At 43.7% G+C, this 18730-nt stretch overlaps 2 protein-coding genes across 4 annotated transcripts in view; one reads left to right on the forward strand and one right to left on the reverse strand.

Annotated features, from left to right (window-relative positions):
* The window catches only part of gramd1a (GRAM domain containing 1A), a 27842-nt gene extending 13057 nt beyond the window's left edge, over nucleotides 1–14785 (reverse strand). The window contains exons 1-4 of one of the 3 annotated variants that reach the window (XM_086038642.1): nucleotides 12709–14785; nucleotides 12492–12534; nucleotides 5986–6621; nucleotides 642–861 (exon numbers count right to left, since the gene is read on the reverse strand). In XM_086038642.1, the coding sequence (XP_085894768.1) occupies nucleotides 642–861; nucleotides 5986–6395 (630 nt within the window). In that variant the 5' untranslated portion in view covers nucleotides 6396–6621; nucleotides 12492–12534; nucleotides 12709–14785. Of the gene's footprint in view, nucleotides 1–641; nucleotides 862–2603; nucleotides 2861–5985; nucleotides 6622–10335; nucleotides 10740–12491; nucleotides 12535–12708 lie in introns of those variants that run through there. The other 2 variants (XM_086038643.1, XM_086038644.1) reach the window with 2 other exon arrangements.
* LOC147142874 (sodium channel regulatory subunit beta-1) lies at nucleotides 12563–18645 on the forward strand. The gene is made up of 5 exons (XM_086038648.1): nucleotides 12563–14616; nucleotides 15464–15630; nucleotides 15904–16138; nucleotides 17432–17594; nucleotides 18574–18645. The coding sequence occupies exons 1-5, from the start codon at nucleotides 14538–14540 to the stop codon at nucleotides 18614–18616; spliced, it is 687 nt and encodes a 228-aa protein (XP_085894774.1). The 5' UTR covers nucleotides 12563–14537; the 3' UTR covers nucleotides 18617–18645.
* Nucleotides 18646–18730: the final 85 nt, after the last annotated feature.

Raw genomic sequence — 18730 nt, forward strand, 5'->3', positions numbered from 1 at the left:
TACAGGCCGAAATGAGTGTTCCTCATATTTTTTATGTAGATGTAGGTTGGTGTGTATACACATGTGTATATACACATGTTACTGCGTATATCTACATAGGTTTGATTCTAAATGTTTGCCGTCAATGTTATACATTAATGGCCACATTATGCCGCCGCCCCTGTGTGACCTATATCTTTGCTACTGTAACAATGAAAATTTCCCCACTGTGGGATCAATAAAGGCATTCTTATTCTTATTCTTCTGAAGCAGCACACCCTGAGCAATTCTCTAATGGTTGTTGAACTGAGCTCCTGTGAGGTAGGCTGACCGACCTCTCGCCACCTTTTGAAATAAGTGTAAGATTTTTTTGTAAATAAAAAAACAAAGGGAAAGCAAAAACTGCAGTTCTTTCATGCTCATTGAATTGAGGTCTCGCATAATGTCCCGCATGATGCCGAATCACACTGTGGTATTTTTGAGCTGCACTCTGGACTATTGTTAATATATTTGTTACGACTTCCATTAAGTCATCATGTTAAAATACGACAAAGACAACAACTGTAACACGTAAAGTTCTTTGTTACAGCTGGAGCTGTTGTGTAATGCACTTTATAAATAAATAAAAAGCTTATAAATAAAGTCTTAGCATGGAGCGTTACCTTGGCATTGCTCCTGAAATGTCGGGAGGCAATCGGGTAGGCGGATGTAAGCGATGATGCCGACGGTATGGACGTCAGGGGGCTGTCTGAGCCCCCGCCTCCTCCTCCACTGTTCTTCTCCCCGCCCCCCTCGCTCTCGCTGGCCCGGCCGCCCCCAAGCACCCGCCGCCGCAGGGATGGTGAGCTGCCTGGAGTGCTGCGTGGAGAGTTACTGGCTGTGCTGCAAAGAGAAAAGAACAAACAAACAAACAAACAAAAAAAGCACATTTTTCATCAGGCAGCAAAGAGCAGACAACGAGAAGGCAGAGCTGGGCTTCCTGTTTGACAATAGCCACGCTGCGGTGTACTAAAAGCAAAGGTAAGGCCATGCAAGGGGGAGTCTTATCAGCTTGAACCTATTTTGACTGATAAGGCGGCCAATGCGGCTTTAAATTGAGACGGCAAGCAGTTCTTCACGTTGGGGTCTATAAAAAAAACCCTAAACAAAAATAGTAGTGGCCAATCACGGCTCAGATTCAGAGAAGAGGTCAGCCGTGATTGGTCGTTGTGAGCAGTTGTGATGTCATTTTCAGTCGACAGAATACAAAATGGCCGCCCCCAGAGATGGCTAAAAACGAGTGCATTTTGCTGCTTAACTTATATTCCACAAACGCAAAATTAATCAGAATACTAGTGGGCCTGCTGGGAACATATTCTTGAAAAAAATATATGTTTGGGTTGACTTCCGCTTTAACATGGGCTGGTTAATTGAGAACACAATCAGACACTAGCTATAAAATTGAAAAACAATTGGGTTATATAAGTTATAGGTCATGTTAATAGTGAGAAAACAGTTGTTTTTGTTTTTTCTTATATCCACTGTGTTTCTGGTGTTTTACGGTTTGTTAGTTTTTTGCGACTGCCTACTTGTTAGTACATTTCGAATGACTCGGTATACAATTTGGCTGCGTTTACATTGACAGAATACATGAAACAACCTGCACTGTGCAGACACCCAAATTGCATGGAATATCTGCACAAGAGATTTGCACCTAAAACCTCACAACTGTGAGGCTGAGAAGTGACCACTCATCCACCACACTATTAAGACATGCACTGTGCAAAAGCAAAAACAAAAACAAAAAGTTATCATTTGAGATCAACAACCAGCATGCATTGTAGGTCGGATATTTCAATAATAAACATTCATAGGACACAATATTAGCCACAATTGGCAACATCAATTTGGATTCAAACCATGATAAATGTCATGGTTAAAATCAATGGTTAATATTGTGACCTTATTGAGTAAAATACCACATGCATCCATCCATTACCTGAACCGATTACCCTCATGAGGGTAGCATGTTAACTACAAATGACTAATGATTGAATAGCATTGGCCTATTAAAAGGGACTTAAGAGACGAGAATCTGTGTGAGCGTTTGTTTACAACGAGCTCCAGCTTCCGATGACACTACTACTACTACAATAACCGTACAAATCACTCCGCATTTCGAATAATAACACTAATAATCATACTTTATATCACCGAATCTGTAGTGTAAACCCATTCATTCGGACAGCGAGGGCTAGCAAGTTAGCTACATGGCTTAATCAGCATCAATCACGTCAAGCTACTGGGACCAGAGAAGCCAACAAAAACACCCGGGAAGGAGGCACAGTGACACGGGGGCATGCTGGCCTCGTTTCACGGTGAAAAACGACCGCTTGTGGGTGGATGGAGGCTGCCGTTCACGGCGGCGAGGGGGAGGGTGGGGGGAACTGTGACCGGATGACCGCTGAGCGACCGGGATTCACGTGAACACACCACTCGCGTTTTGGAATGAAAGAATGGGTTGATATTGAAGCAAAATGTTCGTTTTCGTCGTAATTACATGCGAATCGCAACAAACAAAAAAAAAAACAGCGGCGTTGCCAATTTGGAACGCCCCTCATCTCAGCCGCCATCGAATGACTTACTCGAACATATCATGAGGCGTTCACTGTCCCAAGCGGGGGTCCGAAAGAAAACAAAAGAGCGCCGCACTTCTCCTCGTCGGCGTAGCCAGGCTGTTGCGAATCTCCGGCGGGGACGCGGCGGGTGCTAGTATCCCACCATCGCCGTCGTCGACGCCCTTCGCGGACAGACGACGGCTGCCTGTGCAGGATGAGCCGCCGACGGGCTGCCGTCCATCCGTAATCCCCTCAGCACACAGATGGGGGAGGCAAGTAAGGGGGAGGAGGTGCGGCTTTATGCCCAGGAGGGGGGTTGGCGGGGGGGGGGGGGGGGGTTTGGCGGGGTCTGATAAACATTTTGGTGCCTGGGGGGCTCAGATAAGAGCTCACAACATGGAGCTCGAAGGAAGCAGCTCTGAAAATAAGTATCTAAATTCCATGCTTAATTCCAATTGATCAATACTGATTCGGTTCAGATTAGATGTCACAATCTAGTGCTTTATGTGACAAATTAGTTAGGAGCACATCTCTGATCTCATCAGCTGACCTGAAGGTGTCCCTATACTTTTGGACAGAGTGTACATGTTAGCTAGCTACACACATCACCTCAAGCTGTTACTACGCCAAAGCTTCCGCATTTAAACAAAACAAAGTAATGCCGGGAAAACACAATTGTGAACATTTTGGGGACAAAAACTCCCACTTTTTCCAATAATATTCCAAGTTTATTTGTGTAAAGTTTTTTTTTCCTTAGCAAAAACCTAAAACATCTACAGTTGTTTTCTTGTACTTCACTGGCCCATCACATATTATCAGTTTGGCTTTCACAAATTCACCTATTTGAGGATTTTTGGGGACCTCATCCTCCGTTATTCATTGTATGACAATTATTGTACTGTAGCATCTCTTTAATTACAGGAGAAGTCAAATAAAAAATTCTCTTTGATATGGTCTATGCAGCCCCACTAGTCTAAAGATGGCATTCCGATTTTTTTTGTACCTGATAATCATAGATTAATTGTTTCCCTCAAAATATGACAACTTTTTTCTTGTATAAAATATTAATAAAATCATTTTGGTACACAGTACTTTTTCCCACCATTTACCATTCCATTGTTGTCATACATTTACACATTTTCCTGGTAACGTTAGAGTAATAGTAGAAGCACTTCTCATGAAATTGAGCCTTTTATGGTAATAATACACATTTATTTAGATAACACTTGCATTTGTTGAGTAGTCCGTAGAATTTTGTCGTAAACCAGAGATGGGCATTCCATCCAATGGACGGAACGGTTCGTCCCGCCGGGACGGCCATTTTGTGGACGGAAGGATGGAGGACAAGGTCTTTTAAAAAGGACGGACTAAGCAAGCACGGAATCGCTTTAAAAGGACGGAGGACGATTTTTTTCAGTGAACAAGGACGGAGGGACGAGGACGGAGGGGTACCCGGGTCGCAGACGGAGCGGCAAAAAAGTGTCAAGTGCCATCGCTGACAATAACTTTATTCTTGTAAAATGACTTCAGCAGTTTTGATCTAAAACTTAACCCTTGTTTCTATTAATGACCTTGTTCTGCTAAAATGTTCACCGTTCTTGTAATCATGACTGTATTCACACCATTTGACTTTGACTTCTTTTCAGCGGGTCCCCTATTCAACAAGGACAAATTGTCAGTCACAATTTCCTGAAGGAAGTGGCCCCGTCAACTGTACTCCTCTCCAACATCTTTCAAACGCAGCGAGTGCAACGCGATCTTTTCACCCTCAATCTGTGTCCATCCTGCTGGATTACGGCGAGCATCATAATCCGCCGCCAGCCTCAGTCTCTCTGCGTGTAATCTGCTTTCCTGTCCAGCACCGCGAGAGTTGCGTCAAATTGACAGGAGACCATGAGCACCTCCTCCTTCCTGACAACAGGAAGGTATGTTTTTCAGATTGCGGCAAAGAGAGCGACCACCACTTGGCTGGAAGACTGGCAAGTGGTCTACTTTCTTTTTAAATCAATATAGCATCTAAATGTCATCGATATAGCACTTTGTTGCAATGGGGAAGGGAAGAGGAGACGTCATGTGTGGTTTTGGTCAAGGTAGCATCTACTTCCTGTGGGTTTGGTGAAGAAAGAAAAAGAAAAAAAAAAAAAAAAGTCTCAACATCTACTCTATTTGAACAAATATACACTGTGCCTTTTTCACTGGCCTGTCGCATGTTGCAATAATAGCCTTTAAAAAAACGTGTCTCCTAAGAAGGTTACGAGAAAACATTTTTCAAAACTCAAAGCTACCCCACGGCTTGAAATAGTAAAACTCATTGTCATTTTTTATTTCTAGCAAATGTTGACCACCCGATATTATACGGGATTGTTTTCGCACCTTTCACAAACTCATTTCCCGTACGCTTGTACGTGCGTGGGCCGCGGTGGGAAAAGTGTCGGGCATCCCCGACACGCATACTTCATGAGCTCGGAGAATGTATGGAGTCAATAAAGTGGATGCAGAAAGATGTGGGGAGGGGAGGGGAGGGGAGGAGAGGAGAGGAGGTGGATCAGGGGGTTGGAGGATCAGCCTCACCATACAGAGCCTCCCCCGATTGGGCCAGCGTGACATCATCGTCAGACGAGAGGCAGGCTCCGATTGGCCCAGGGTGATGTCATGATTCAGGGTGCGCGTGGAGCGTTACAGCCCCGCCTCCTAGCTTGTTGTGACTGCCCGGTGAGCTGGCTGTCAATAAGCGCGTTGTTGCGACTACTCTGAACAGGAGGATTCGTAAAGAATGAAGCACACTTGCCAACTCTTAGCAACTCGGTCACGTTTGGTCTCCAGTCGCCCATACGGGCAACCCGGCCGGCTGAGCGAAGACACAGAATCCCCACAGAGGTGTCTCGCGCAGAGTGCTGACCGTGCAGACGTTCTGTTCCCAGCTGGCGGACCTTATGTACCGTACGACAAGTGCACACTCGGGAACCTCCCTCTAAACACGGCCGGGCGTTTCGGTAAAAATTGAGCGTCCGTTATTCATCATCCGTCTGCAGCGTGGGTACTCTTCCGTCGTCCGTCATTCGCCTTTTTTTCCGGGGGGCAATAAAATAGGACCCGTCGGCGAGTCCCACTAAACTTTCTCGTAAATTAAATTTCTTGTCAAATGATGACTTTGCTCAATCTTACAAAAAGGCACTTTGACTATGATTTGAGTCGCCTAATATTACAGCGGCTTTCAATAACATTAAATCTATTTTTTAGGAATAAAACCTCTGGCACGCTACTGCGTTTTAATATTGGTCTTAGGAGAGCGTGGTACTTGATGTAAAAGGTCTAAAGGGTCTAACCCTAACCCTAACCCTAACGAGTCTAAAGGGACGTCCTTGTAGCGACGGGCTGCCGACTGCGAATCGGAGTCCAGCACACTAACCTGCAGCTGTCCCAGTCAGAGTCCCTGCCCAGCAGGCTCCTGAGGGACCACCGAGAGCGCCGGCTAGGAGAGGGGCTACGTGACCAAGATTGGGACGGTGGCAAAAGGAGGTCTTGGTCTTGGCCCTGGCCCTGGCCCTGGCCCGGGCCCTGCTCCTCGCTTCTTGTCTGAGGGGCCTCAAGGGCAGAGGATGGGGGGGCAACGTCCTCCTCGATTACGATCTGCGGGGTTCCGGAACGCTTGTCTGCGCTCCGCTTCTTGGTTCGGCTGCGGCCGCGGTAGGAGCGCGGGTGGCGGCCCGAGCGATATGGCCGGGGACTGGGCGAGCGGGACCAGGACTCTGTGTCAGAGGACGGGGGCAGGACGGTCAGCGTCGGGACGGGGACGGGCCGAGCGGAGGACATGATCATTTGCGGGAAGGCCGACTTTCAGCCTGTTAAAAGTCCAGACCCGTCCAGGCCTCCATCTTGGAAAATACTATACTTAAGAAATCAGTCATTCTTCAGAAATAAGTTCCTCTGAAAGCGTGTCAGGTTCAGGACAACCACCGTCTTTGCATACATGGTCTCCTCACAGCTCCTCCGCCGTCAGGTTTGCGTCACGTGTCTCATCTTTGCGAGCTCAGAAGTAAAGTACCTGAGGGGTGAAAAGACTTTGCACTCAAAATGCAAGCTAGGAGCTTCAGATATACTGTAGAACATGTCAATAAAGTCCTCCACTGAGCTTTCATTTCACTCTGATATATTCATACCGGTTCACAAAATATGACAAAGGGTGAACATTCTGAAACGATGAATTGAATAACTCAAATAATTCAAAGACAACGATTTTCCGCACGGACTAATGTTACTGCTGATTCATGCGCCACTTTGTGCAGAAATACGGACGCCCTGATGGTGGCAAGCCCCGAGGAAATAGTGCCTAAAAGCCAGAATGTCTTACAATTGAAAAAAAAGAAAAAAGTTGTATTGCATACATTTGTTACAGATTAAATATCACGTTGGAATCTAAGTGTGCCTTTTTTTTCTTGCGCAACCACTAGGTACTCGTGAACGTCTATTTCATTTGAACATTTTTTGGTAATGTTTTCAATGACCCTTGCATAATACAGGGGGCAATATTTGATCATTTCCCCCCCCCCAAAAAATAATTCTAACAATAATAAATAAATAAATCACTTAATGATCATGGGAAATGACGGTACTTCAAACGTGTAGTCATGGCCAACTGCCAGTGCCTTTTCAATCACTTAAAGGGAACAAACATGTAAAAAAGCAGACTTAAACACAAGCTGCAGATGGTCACAACTCACAGAAAGTCACTCATTACGCAGACTTAACAGCCAGCTACTAACGTGAGCCCACCACAGCCAACGCTACACTATCATTCACTGACGCCCACATCACTCACAAAGCCAGGTCCCGCCTGTTAAATCCGTACACAGTCAATCGCAAATCCGAAAGTAGAATGTGACGATGGTGACCCCAAGTGGACAAAAATAATACCTGCACCTCACATGAACATTGTGATAAATAACACAAAACCAATTTCACCCCATTAATCGATATGATAAGTGGTCGAATAATTACTTACAAAAATGTTCAATAGCTGCAGACCTAGTTGAAAGCAAATGTCCAGTGATTTTTTTTTTAGCTGTAATACCAGGTGCTGCTAGCTGACATTTTCCTGGCCTTTTCCCCCCCCGCATGTCAGCTGTTCTGTGCAGACAGCGTGAAAGGGTGCCGAGTTGCAGAAATATTCTGCCTTTACTGGGCTCTGTGTGAAAGGTGCACATGGAGCAATTATACAATTTGGGCCTTTTTTTCTATACGCAGTTTCTCCGAGGTTGCTTAACAGCCCACACGGGCTGTAGTTTGCCATTCCCCGCCAACGGGACATGGATTTTTCCATGCTTGCTCCTTGCTCACAGCCAGCAAGTAGTGGGCCTAATGCTGGGAAGGGGGGAATTGGAGAGCACCCACTTCCTGTTCTGAGTATTACATGACATTGATGACACTCAAAACAAGTCCAAGAAAGACCTTAAATGCATGACGGCGATGCGGGAGAACACTCAACAAGGTCATGGGGGAACATTCCAGCAAAGAAAAGCAAACACTCACATTACATTAGTGTGTCTGAAACACACGCACACAACGGATGAGGCATATTTTACATAGCTAGCAGGAAATGTTCAACAAATGGCACAAACATACAGTGGTACGATTGACTTCTGAGTGACCCGACCCGGCTTACGAGTTTTAAGACAATGTCAATCACATTATTTTTTTGCCTTGAGTTGTCAGCAAAAAATGTAATTAGGAGCACTAGATAAAAAAAAAATAAAAATAAAAAAAAAGTTTGATAATAGATGACAATATTAGATCGTTAAGCGGTTTAACGTGTTCACGATCTCATAAAGCCGAAAGATCGATTGATCGTCTACACGGCACATTCTAAACAGTTTCGCTCGATGGCGGCGCAAAGTCGCTGACGTGTATACCCGACCAACCAATCACAGCACGCGCAGTGCACCGTACGTGACACTCCCCGCCTCCCTCTTTGTTTGTGATAGCGGGAAGCTATAGCGGAAAGTCACCACGAAGCAGAGTTGGTCCCGAAAAGAAACTCCACATCCACAGTGTCGATTTGGTTTGGCTTTTCCTCGGAGGAAAAAGCGCAAACCAGTTATTTGCAAAGTTTGCAGAGACTCGGTTCGGACGTCAGATGGCAACGCGACAAACCTGTTTAATCACTTGCGGAGACAGAGACAGCACCCAAACAACTATGCCGACAGCCAAAGCAAACGGAGATCAGCCAGAAGCAGCCGCTAGCTTCAAGCTAACACAACCCACGCTAACACAGTCATTTAACAAAGGCACTCCACATGAAAAAACAAGCAAGCAGTGTAAAGAAGTGACTGAGGCAGTGACTTATTACCTTGCTGAAGACATGATTCCCATTAAAGCAGTGGAAAACGAGGGCTTTAAAAGACTCTTCAAAGTACAAGACCCGCGTTACGAGCTGTGTTTTTATGTTTACGTTATGTTACCTTTTACGTTTACATTCGCTGCACATTTTGATAAAAATTGGCACTACTCAAATTAAAACCTGTTCAGAAAGCTTAGCTGGCTTAAAATGTCTTTTTTTTTCTTTGAGGGTTTGAATACACATTTTTAATATGTTTTGTATGTTTAACATGAGGAAAATGGTCAAAAATGTGCAAATGAGTCAAAAAAAAACCTACGTAAAAAAAGAATCATGATAAAATCATGATTGTGATTTTATTTTTTAAAAATCGTGATATGATATTTTTGCCATATCCCCCACCACTATTTGATAGTGAACAATTCTTTAAAAAAAAAAAAAAGATGTTAAGTGTGCTTGCTGCAATCTGTTTGTTGCCATTACCAGTATAGGTTTACTGTAAAACGAAACAGAGTAGCTAGCCTAATGCCAAACCGAATTATAAATGCCATAGCTAACGATATTACAGTACGTATAAACATTTAAACAACCGTCATTTGAACACAAACGGTGGCAAAAAAAAATCAGCCGTAGCATACAATGACACTCAATATATTTGTGCGCAGTGCAAAAAACGACTCCAACTGCATCTTAGTTGAGTCCACTTCAGTGTTTGACTATCAAATCTACTTGATGTATGTCTCTACGTATTATACTGCCCCCTAGTGGCCAAAGCAAGCAGAGCAGAAGGAGCAGCACAATGAAATCACATTGCATGAACGGTTTCATACTTTACATTCTATTTGACCGTTATTACTGTGTGTATTAATAAATTCAATACTGTTATTTATCCTATTATAAAACATTTAATGACATGTTTAGGGTCTTTTTTGGTAAAAAGGACAGATTAATTGGATTTGTATTCATTACATTTGGAAATAAGATTTAAAATACGAGCGTTTTCAGTTACAAGCGTGGTCACGGAACGAATAAATTCGTAAGTCAAGGCAGCACAGCGCTTTACTTGTTCCATATTTTATTGCGTCACGGTGCTATTATCAAATTGAAAAAACTTTTTTTTTTCCCTTGAAAAAAAACATATAAACATAACACTCAACGAAGACAATCTGAAAAAAGCTAAGGCAAGGCCACCAGTTAGTGAGACTAGGGGCACACACTGTTTGCTCTCGTGTTTGAACAAGAACAATCTTAGCACGGACATGTTTGACCAACCTAATCTTACAAATAGACTTAACAATCAATGCGCATGAAGTATAGCCCGCACCCTTTTCCACCACGTTAATGGTTTAACCCAAGCACCAAACAAAAACTTTGCATTTCGCCTCAGCACCGTCTTATCTCTCTATCTCGGTCTTCTCTCCCTACCTGCCGTTGGACGAATTTCCCCCATTTCGGTGGTCGTGCTCGGCCTCGAAGACGAGCCGAGCGACGGTGCGCGACGTTATGTTAAAATCCACTTTTTCCACGGAGCACATCAGCATGGTGGTGCGGAAGCTCGCCCGGCCAACAAGGAGCGCATCCGCCGGGACTTACCGTTAGCCTCTTCCGGACAAGCTAACAGCACCAAGTGAAAGTTTGGGTCAACTTTTTCTTCTACTAATTCCCTGCCTCGACGTCTTTCTTTGGGGGGGGCAACCACCACCGTTATCCCCCTCCTCCAAAAAGACGGATTAAAGTGCGTCAGCTTGTACTATTTTTATATTTAAAAGACCCAGATAAAAATTGCTATTGCAGAAAAAGCTAAGAACAGAGTTAAATGGATGCGTTTATTGTTGTCGGTAAAGGGAGGGGAGTGGAAGAGCGAACTCGAACATTTGGGGTTTGTGTAGGGGGGGAACACGACAATGAATAATTAAGTTATTTCTCGTTTTTTAACTTTGCTCGCCGTATACACATTTTTATAAATAGTCAAATACTGTATATGAAAAAAACAATTCGTGTGGAATCCAACACTGTATAATTAGATAAGGCAAAAAGCATAACGCGAAGACAAGCACCCCTCTAGCAAACTTTTGGTTCAGTCCGGGAAATAACTGTCCGCCTCTAGCCTCGGAGGCGGACAAACCGAATGCGAAGATTAAGCGTATGTGGGGGTGGACACGACGGTAAAAAAAAAAAGACCTACTCCGCGTTATTTTTACTTTTGTCACTCCGTGTGTTTGTATGAATAGTAAATTAAACTATTTGTTAAATTAATCCATATGGAATAGAACACGGTAATATAAGATAAAGCAAAAAGTAGAACGACAAGACGACACCCCCTCCCGCCCCCCGCAAACTTTGTAGTTCGGTCCTGGAAATAACAGTCTGCACTTTGCAGCGAACCCGAGACGCTGTTCGAAACATTCAGCATTTGTGTAGGGGTGACGATGAAAAATAAGGACCTGCTCCGCTTCGTTTTTAACTCTATTCACCGCATATATGATTGAATGAATACTAAAGTAAGATATGTGTGACATAAATCCGCATGGAGTGGAATAGTGTGCAATTGAATAAGGCAAGAGGCAAAACAAGAAGACAAGTACCCCTCTTGCAAACTTTGTGGTTCAGCCCACGAAATAACTGTCAACAGAAGCCGCGGTTGGAAAGATATAGCATTTTATTTAGCTAACTTTGCAACAGGAATTACACTAGCCAACTAAAGACACAATTGCCACCATTTAATTTTAAACAAACACGGTATTCCCTCTTGAAGCATTTATTAACAGTAAATGGAATGTCGTCATAAAGTTGTTTAAAATGTGATTTTACTTCTTAGAATAACAACGAATATATAAAGACGACGTTTCACAAGTCGTTCCAAATGGTGAGCATCACAGTACTGATTCGTAGTAAATACACAGTACTGTATACAGTATTTTTGACCCAAGCGAAATGGCGACCGCTGGAGCTCAACCAGGGCTCGTGCCGTCAGTATGATTGCTATCCTCGTCAAGTGACTCAAATGCGTGGCAGTGGGCCTTTGCCAGCCTTCGTGGAAGAGATCTTAATAAATAGTCTATTTGTGACACACAAAGCTTCCTAAATGTCAACGCAGTAGCACTATAATACGTATAACATGGGCAGCCTAATGCGCATGGACACAAAGTGGTTCCGCGAGAGTCTTGGAAATGATTAACCTAACAGAACTTAGAATGGAAAACCTAATTACTTAGTCTAAGAAAATGTTGCTTCTCTGTCTCCCTCATACTTAAGTATTTAAGTAATCCACATTTTTTAATCTAATTTTAAAATGTATCCCCCTCCCAACAAGAATTATAGACAAAACACCTGCATCTTTCTCATTGTTTTATCTTGAAAGTATAAAACTTAATCCTCAAAAACCTGCAATTTCTTTCGAACTCGCTCTCTTTCTCTCTCTCTTTATATATACAGTACATACACTTTTTTTCTCTCAAAAATATACATCAACATTTTTCTAAAAGAAAAAACCTTGGAGGAAAAAAACAACCTTTTGAATCATTCCAGGTGTCAAAGGTGACCAGTGGAGGACTTTATGGGGGAAAATTGTTACTCCTCACCTTCATCCTGCCGCAGCATCTCTTCACGCTTGCGTCACCTTGTCTGAAGGGGGGGGGGGGGGGGGAATCAAACAAAAGAAGACCATCAGGATGCCGTGGAGCCAAAGAAACTGACCGTCCCCAAACTGGTAAGCGGAGAGCAACAACCAAGACCAACATCGAGGAAGGAGACCGTTTTAACTACAATGTCTGATCCGTGCAAATGCCAAAGACTCACTTGAACAGACATCGCATGTACAAGCACGACTCCGCGATGGCGTTTCCCTGTCCCGGAGCAGGATTTCGGATTCATTCATCAGCAGAGCATCACAATGACTTGGCACTTTCCCTGAAGTCCGCGCGCCATCCTTCCCGACCTCCGCTTCACTCGGGCTGCCAAACACTCGGGAGCTGCTCCGGGCTGCCGGGACGCCTGTGGAAACTCGATCTGTGCTAAAAATAAGAAACATCAGCAGCATTGGAGAGAAAGGATACGTGCGTGTGCTGGGGTGGGGGGGTCAACCATCCCCCTCACACACACACACACACGCCACAGTCCACGAACACATACTGCATGTCAAAGTGCCTTGAAGTTGTGTGTGTGTGTGTGTGTGTGTGTGTGTGTCCAAGGTTTTGATGTCACCCTCTCACTGGTTTCCTCATAACGGCTTGTAGGATACGAGAAGGTTCAAAGTGGCAAGGACCCCCCCCACACACACACACTCTCCTCTGTCATCTGGTTACATCACATGACAACAACCCTGACCCCCCAGTGCACACACACACGCCAATGCAGTGACACGCGTGTGCGTGACTAAAGCTTACAAGGCCTCCAAATGTTGCGTTTAGCTTGATTTGTTGAGCGTTTGCAGTGCGTCACGCCACTGCACGCCGTGTATCGTCCACGTCAATCTTTCGTCAACTGAATGAGGCCTTCACTTCATCTCTGCAATAGCAGCCCTGGCCTAAACCTAAAACAAAAATGTTTTTGTATATTCTCAAGAGTCATACCTGTTTTTTTTCCACACAAAGAGATTTTCCAGAAGAGAAGAGAAAGTCATTTTTGAAAATGAAAATTGTCCATTTGGGAGAAGAGTGCAAAAAGATATACATTTGTAAGATGTTTTTTTTCCCAAGGAAGTCTCCAAAACATTTGGCTTTTTTCTTGAAATTAGTCAACTTTTTTTAATTAAAAAAAAAAAAAAAAAATCCATTGTATCGAAAATAGTATTAGTGATTTTTTAATATATATTTTTTTAAAATCAAGTGTAAAGTTACTTTTAATTTTTACTGCGAAAAAAAATGCCGCGTGCATAAAGTCCGTTAGGCGTCTAGTTTGGCCACAAACTAGATTCATGACCCCAAGGGCTAACAGGGTGTGATTTATGGCACCTAGCTTCTGTCAAGAACTGGATTTGGAAAGGTTACGATTCATGGCACCTAGCTGTAGCTTCTGTCAAAATTGTAATTATGACTCCCAGCAGCTGTCAAGGTGTGTGGAAATGGATGACCCGAGAAAATTTCAAAACAGCAACGATTTAACTTAGAAGTACATGATCCAAAAAACCCACAACCGCAACAACAATGTGATCAACTATCATGTCAGTATCTCTCTCTCTGACACTGTTAATAGTTGATGTGGGTCTCATTAGTCGTGTGTGTGTGTGTGTGGGGGGGGGGTGCTCTGATATGTGGGCCACATGGTTGACATTATTCTACAGCATGTGATATCAAGGGAAACGTCCAAATTATCCAAGTAAGTAGGTCCACATTGACACACTTGAAGGCCATCCATCCATCCATCCATCCATCCATCCATCCATCCATCTCCAGTATGCCTGTGGAGACAAGCGCTGTGGAGACATTACGGGTGTCGTATGGGCGTCTCCTCGTCTCAAGTTCCCTGCTGGCTTTCGGGATTATTGACACCCTCCAAATATAACCTCCTTAAAGTCGGAGCAGTGGCTAGCCCGGGAGACGGCAAAGGACTCGCTAAACAACGTCTTGTTTTTCCTGCCATGTTTTGGACTTGTTTTTGACATGAACTGAGGACTTTATGGAGCCTGGATGATTTGCCCGAGTGGATTTTGTTCAATGGCTCTCGTAGAAGTCCAGTGGCCTCTTCTCATAGTCGTCGGTCTGCTCGGTGAGTCCAGAAATCGCCAAAAATGGACATTTTCAAGCCCTTCACCCCACAGGAATCAATGCCGAATGGCACTTTAAAGGTGAAAATAACCCAAACCTATTTTTTTTTCATGAATATGTCCTGTGCGTGCCCACTAGTTGAAACAAGGCATTTTGATGAATATCGCCTTTGTGGAAATAAGAGTAATCCAGCCATTTTGAGCCATCTCAGGGGGCGGCCATTTTCTCACTTGTGTCGACTGAAAACGACATCACAACTGCTCAGGGCTCAGGCAACGACCAATCGCGGCTCACCTGTTTTCTGGAGCTGAGCCGCGATTAGTCGTGACCTGAGCCCTGAGCATTTGCGATGCCCTTTTCAGTCGACACGAGTGACAAAATGGCCGCCCCCTGAGATGGCTCAAAATGGCTGCATTTCTCATATTCCACAAACGCAATATTCGTGAGAATGCCGTGTTTCAACTAGTGGGCCTGCTGGGAACGTATTCTTGCCAAGAACATTGCGGGGTGGATTGCCGCTTTAAATCATTGAACAATATTTTAGATTACTTGTTAAGATGTTTTCGATTTGGATCGTACCTATGATTTCCAAGATATTTGTATACTTTTCTTTTTCTAACCATTTCTACTGTTGAAACAAATGTCTATATTCCATGATATTACTTCAAAAAAGCTTTTCTTTTTTTGGTCTGGAATTCATTTAGAACTGTTGTTTTTCTTTTCCTCACTCCACAATTCTACACTTCAAAACCTATTCCTGTTGATGTATTTTTCCAAAAAGCGTCTACGGTTTAAGCAACGGCAATGATTGCGTAGCACGCTATGTTTTTGCCGTCCGGTGCGTGCAGCGTGCGAGTGTCTGGGGGGCTGCAGTGAGGTGGACTCGCCGACGGAGGCCGTGCGGGGCGAGCCCTTCGCGCTGGGCTGCGTTTCCTGTAAGAAACGAGGGGAAGTGTCGGCCGTCACCGCCGTCGACTGGCATTTCAGACCTCAAGGACAGGACGACTTCATGCACGTGAGATCACAGCTGACAATTGCCTTCACGTGGAACCGAATGTCCTGTTGTGTTTTTGGGAGATAAGAGCCGTCGTTAGGCAATTTTTGGGGGTTCTTTTTTTGTTGCCGTCGCTTTGACTTGCGAGCACATGTTTGAGATACGAGCGCTTTCTGGCTTTTCGGTGAACTCAACTTAACTCAGTCCTTCGGCAGATTGTGGCCAATTCTTCTTTCGTCGCGCCCCGAGTCACGCCAGTCTCGAAGACAACTGCCGTCCTGGCTCTCCCCCCAGATCTTCCACTATGAGCACCCGAGCGCCGAGGTGATGGCCGAAGCCTTCAGGGGACGTGTGGACTGGCTGGGCACGCGGGGCCAGGACGTCCAGGCGGGCAGCATCGCCGTGCGCAACATCAGCTACGGCGACGCCGGCACGTACCGCTGCGTCTTCGGCCGGACGATCCTGCCGGCGGGCTTCCGGCACCACGTCAGCGTGGAGAAGGAGGTGGAGCTCAGCGTGGTGGACGCTGGTGAGAGTTCTATGAGAACAAGTCATTATCAGCGGAGATCAATTGACAATTTGGAAAAGAATAGGACAACGTTTTATATTTGTGCTATCACAAGAGTATGTCTTCAAAAAAAGCCCTCACCATTTTATGAGAAGACTACAAGAGAACAGGTCGGTATTTTACGTGAAAAAGCAAAAATTCATTCATTCATCAAGTCATTTTTAAACGATAAGTAGTCATTTTACAAAAACAAGTCACTAGTTGAAATTTTAAGAAAATAGGTCATAATTTCATGTGAAAGAATTGTAATAGTACGAGTCATTTTTAAAGCAATAAATTGTAATATTCCGGGAATTTTCAGATCAGAACAGATCGGAATTTGTTGAAAATAAATTGTAATTTTATGAGAATAAATCATTGGTTGAAATATTATGAGAATAAATCATAATCTGGGGGGAATAAATCGGAATTTTACAAGGCAAAATCGCAATTTCAAGATAAGACAATTACAGCAGTACAAGTCATTAGTTGAAATGTTGCAAGAATATGATTTTACATGGGGCGGCACGGCGGTCGACTGGTTAGCACGTCCGCCTCACAGTTCAGAGGTCGCGGGTTCGATCCCGGCTCCGGCCTCCCTGTGTGGAGTTTGCATGTTCTCCCCGTGCCTGCGTGGGTTTCCTCCGGGTACTCCGGTTTCCTCCCACATTCCAAAAACATGCATGGTAAGTTGATTGGACTCTCTAAATTGCCCCTAGGTGTGATTGTGAGTGCGGATGTTTGTCTCTGTGTGCCCTGCGATTGGCTGGCAACCAATTCAGGGTGTCCCCTGCCTACTGCCCAAAGACAGCTGGGATAGGCTCCAGCACGCCCCGCGACCCTTGTGAGGAGAAGCGGTACGGAGAATGAATGAATGAATGAATGAATGATTTTACATGAGAAAGGCGGAATTTACGGAGAACAAGTCAAAATGAGGCTATTTCGAGTTGCCGTTTTACTGAACGTGTTAGTTGATATAGGAGAATAAATCATAATTCATGAGAACAAGTCATGAATAAGTAATTACCGTAGCTGAATTTTGACAATAGGATATTCAATTGCAATTTTCCGAGAACAGAGAACCGTGAGAGTATGTTGTCATTTTACAAAAACTGTAAACTGTCATTCCACAAGAAGAAGATAGAATCGTTTGAGGACAAGTTGCAATTTTTTTAATCAAGAATTGTAAATTGATGTGACATTTTCTGAGAAAGAGATGTTATGTTTTGGGGCCGCGTTGTGTTTTTGGTTTTAAGTTTGCGATCTGTTTTGAAGCCAACCGGGAGCTGGCGGCGGTGGTGTCGGAGATGGTCATGTATGTGCTGATCGTGCTTCTGCAGCTGTGGCTCATCGTGGTGGTGGTCTACTGCTACAAGAAGGTGTCCGACGACATCCGCGCCCGTGAGGCTCGCAGAGCTCTCAAGGCTCACAAGGAGGAGTACGTCCAAGTCATTCGATACTGGACAAAAAGAACGCAGCATTGCAGGAGTTGAAATCCTTAGATGAAATATTACAGGAGTCAATTGTCATTTGAAAAGAGCGAGTCGTCGTCGTCGTCGTCGTCATTTTTTTTTGAGATCGAGTTGGAAATTTCCAAGAACACGCCCTCGTTTTACGAGAAGAATTTCAAAATTACGGAACATTTCATTTATGGGGATAAGTCGTTAGCTTCGAGTCCGAATTTTCTGACTAGAAATGGCCAATTGGACAGAATACATCTTAAGCTGTTCGTTAAACGAGGTTGTAAATTCACCAGAAAGTCGCGGTTTTCGGATAACACGTCAAATTCGGGGAATGAGTCATAATTTCACATGAATGAGTCTTTAATTGACATTTTATGAGAATAAATGAAAACGTTATCAGAATTTTAATAAGGAGTCCAAATTTCGCAAGAACAAGAACAACAATTATTCTCTGATGATAAATTGTTAGTTGAACTATTATGACAATAAATTGTCATTCTAACTAGAACAAGCCACAATTTTACAAGGTGTCCGAACTTGAAGCTCTATTTGCAGGGGATGGAAAGCGGGCCGGCCCACGAACAGCAAAAATTTGCAAATAATTGACGGCCATTAGAAATGTATTGAAAAAAACACCGCAACAATACTACTTGTAAGTGTTTTTCATGAAAAAAGGGGGGTTGGCTCCCAGATCAATATTTTTTTTAAAAATATGAATAACAAAATCTGTGAACAAAAAAAAATCGTAAAAAGAATACGTTTATAAATGCTTCTCAAATTTAAATTGAATTGAATGAAATTACATTTTTAGTCTAAATTAACCTTCAGCCCCTCTCTCTTGCTTAAGTTGGAAAAATGAATAGTTTTCTTGCTAGCATGCAGGAAAACAACATTTCTAAGCATTATGACTGCTAACAGAACGTCTTTTTGTCGTTTTGTTTGTGTGTGTTGCAGACTGCTAGACTGTGATGGCGTCAAGTTAGATGAAGCTGAATAGTTTAATAAATTTTCTTGAAAAAAAACAAACACATTGTGTAGCGTCTAACAATTGTCTTTATGTTACAATTAATTGCTGAATTGGCGTTGATTGTTTTCTTCTTTTTCTTGCACA

Source organism: Filicampus tigris, chromosome 8, assembly GCF_054856515.1.
Source record: "Filicampus tigris isolate MCC_2025a chromosome 8, RoL_Ftig_1.0, whole genome shotgun sequence".
In the NCBI taxonomy this organism is placed as follows: Eukaryota; Metazoa; Chordata; class Actinopteri; order Syngnathiformes; family Syngnathidae; genus Filicampus; species Filicampus tigris.

What these genes read in the sequence shown, in the direction of transcription:
- LOC147142874 (XM_086038648.1), top strand. Translation starts at nt 14,538, where the DNA reads ATGATTTGCCCGAGTGGATTTTGTTCAATGGCTCTCGTAGAAGTCCAG. An exon ending in GACAGGACGACTTCATGCAC is followed by an intron (nt 15,631 to 15,903) that starts GTGAGATCACAG and finishes CTCTCCCCCCAG; the next exon opens with ATCTTCCACTATGAGCACCC. An exon ending in GCTCAGCGTGGTGGACGCTG is followed by an intron (nt 16,139 to 17,431) that starts GTGAGAGTTCTA and finishes TCTGTTTTGAAG; the next exon opens with CCAACCGGGAGCTGGCGGCG.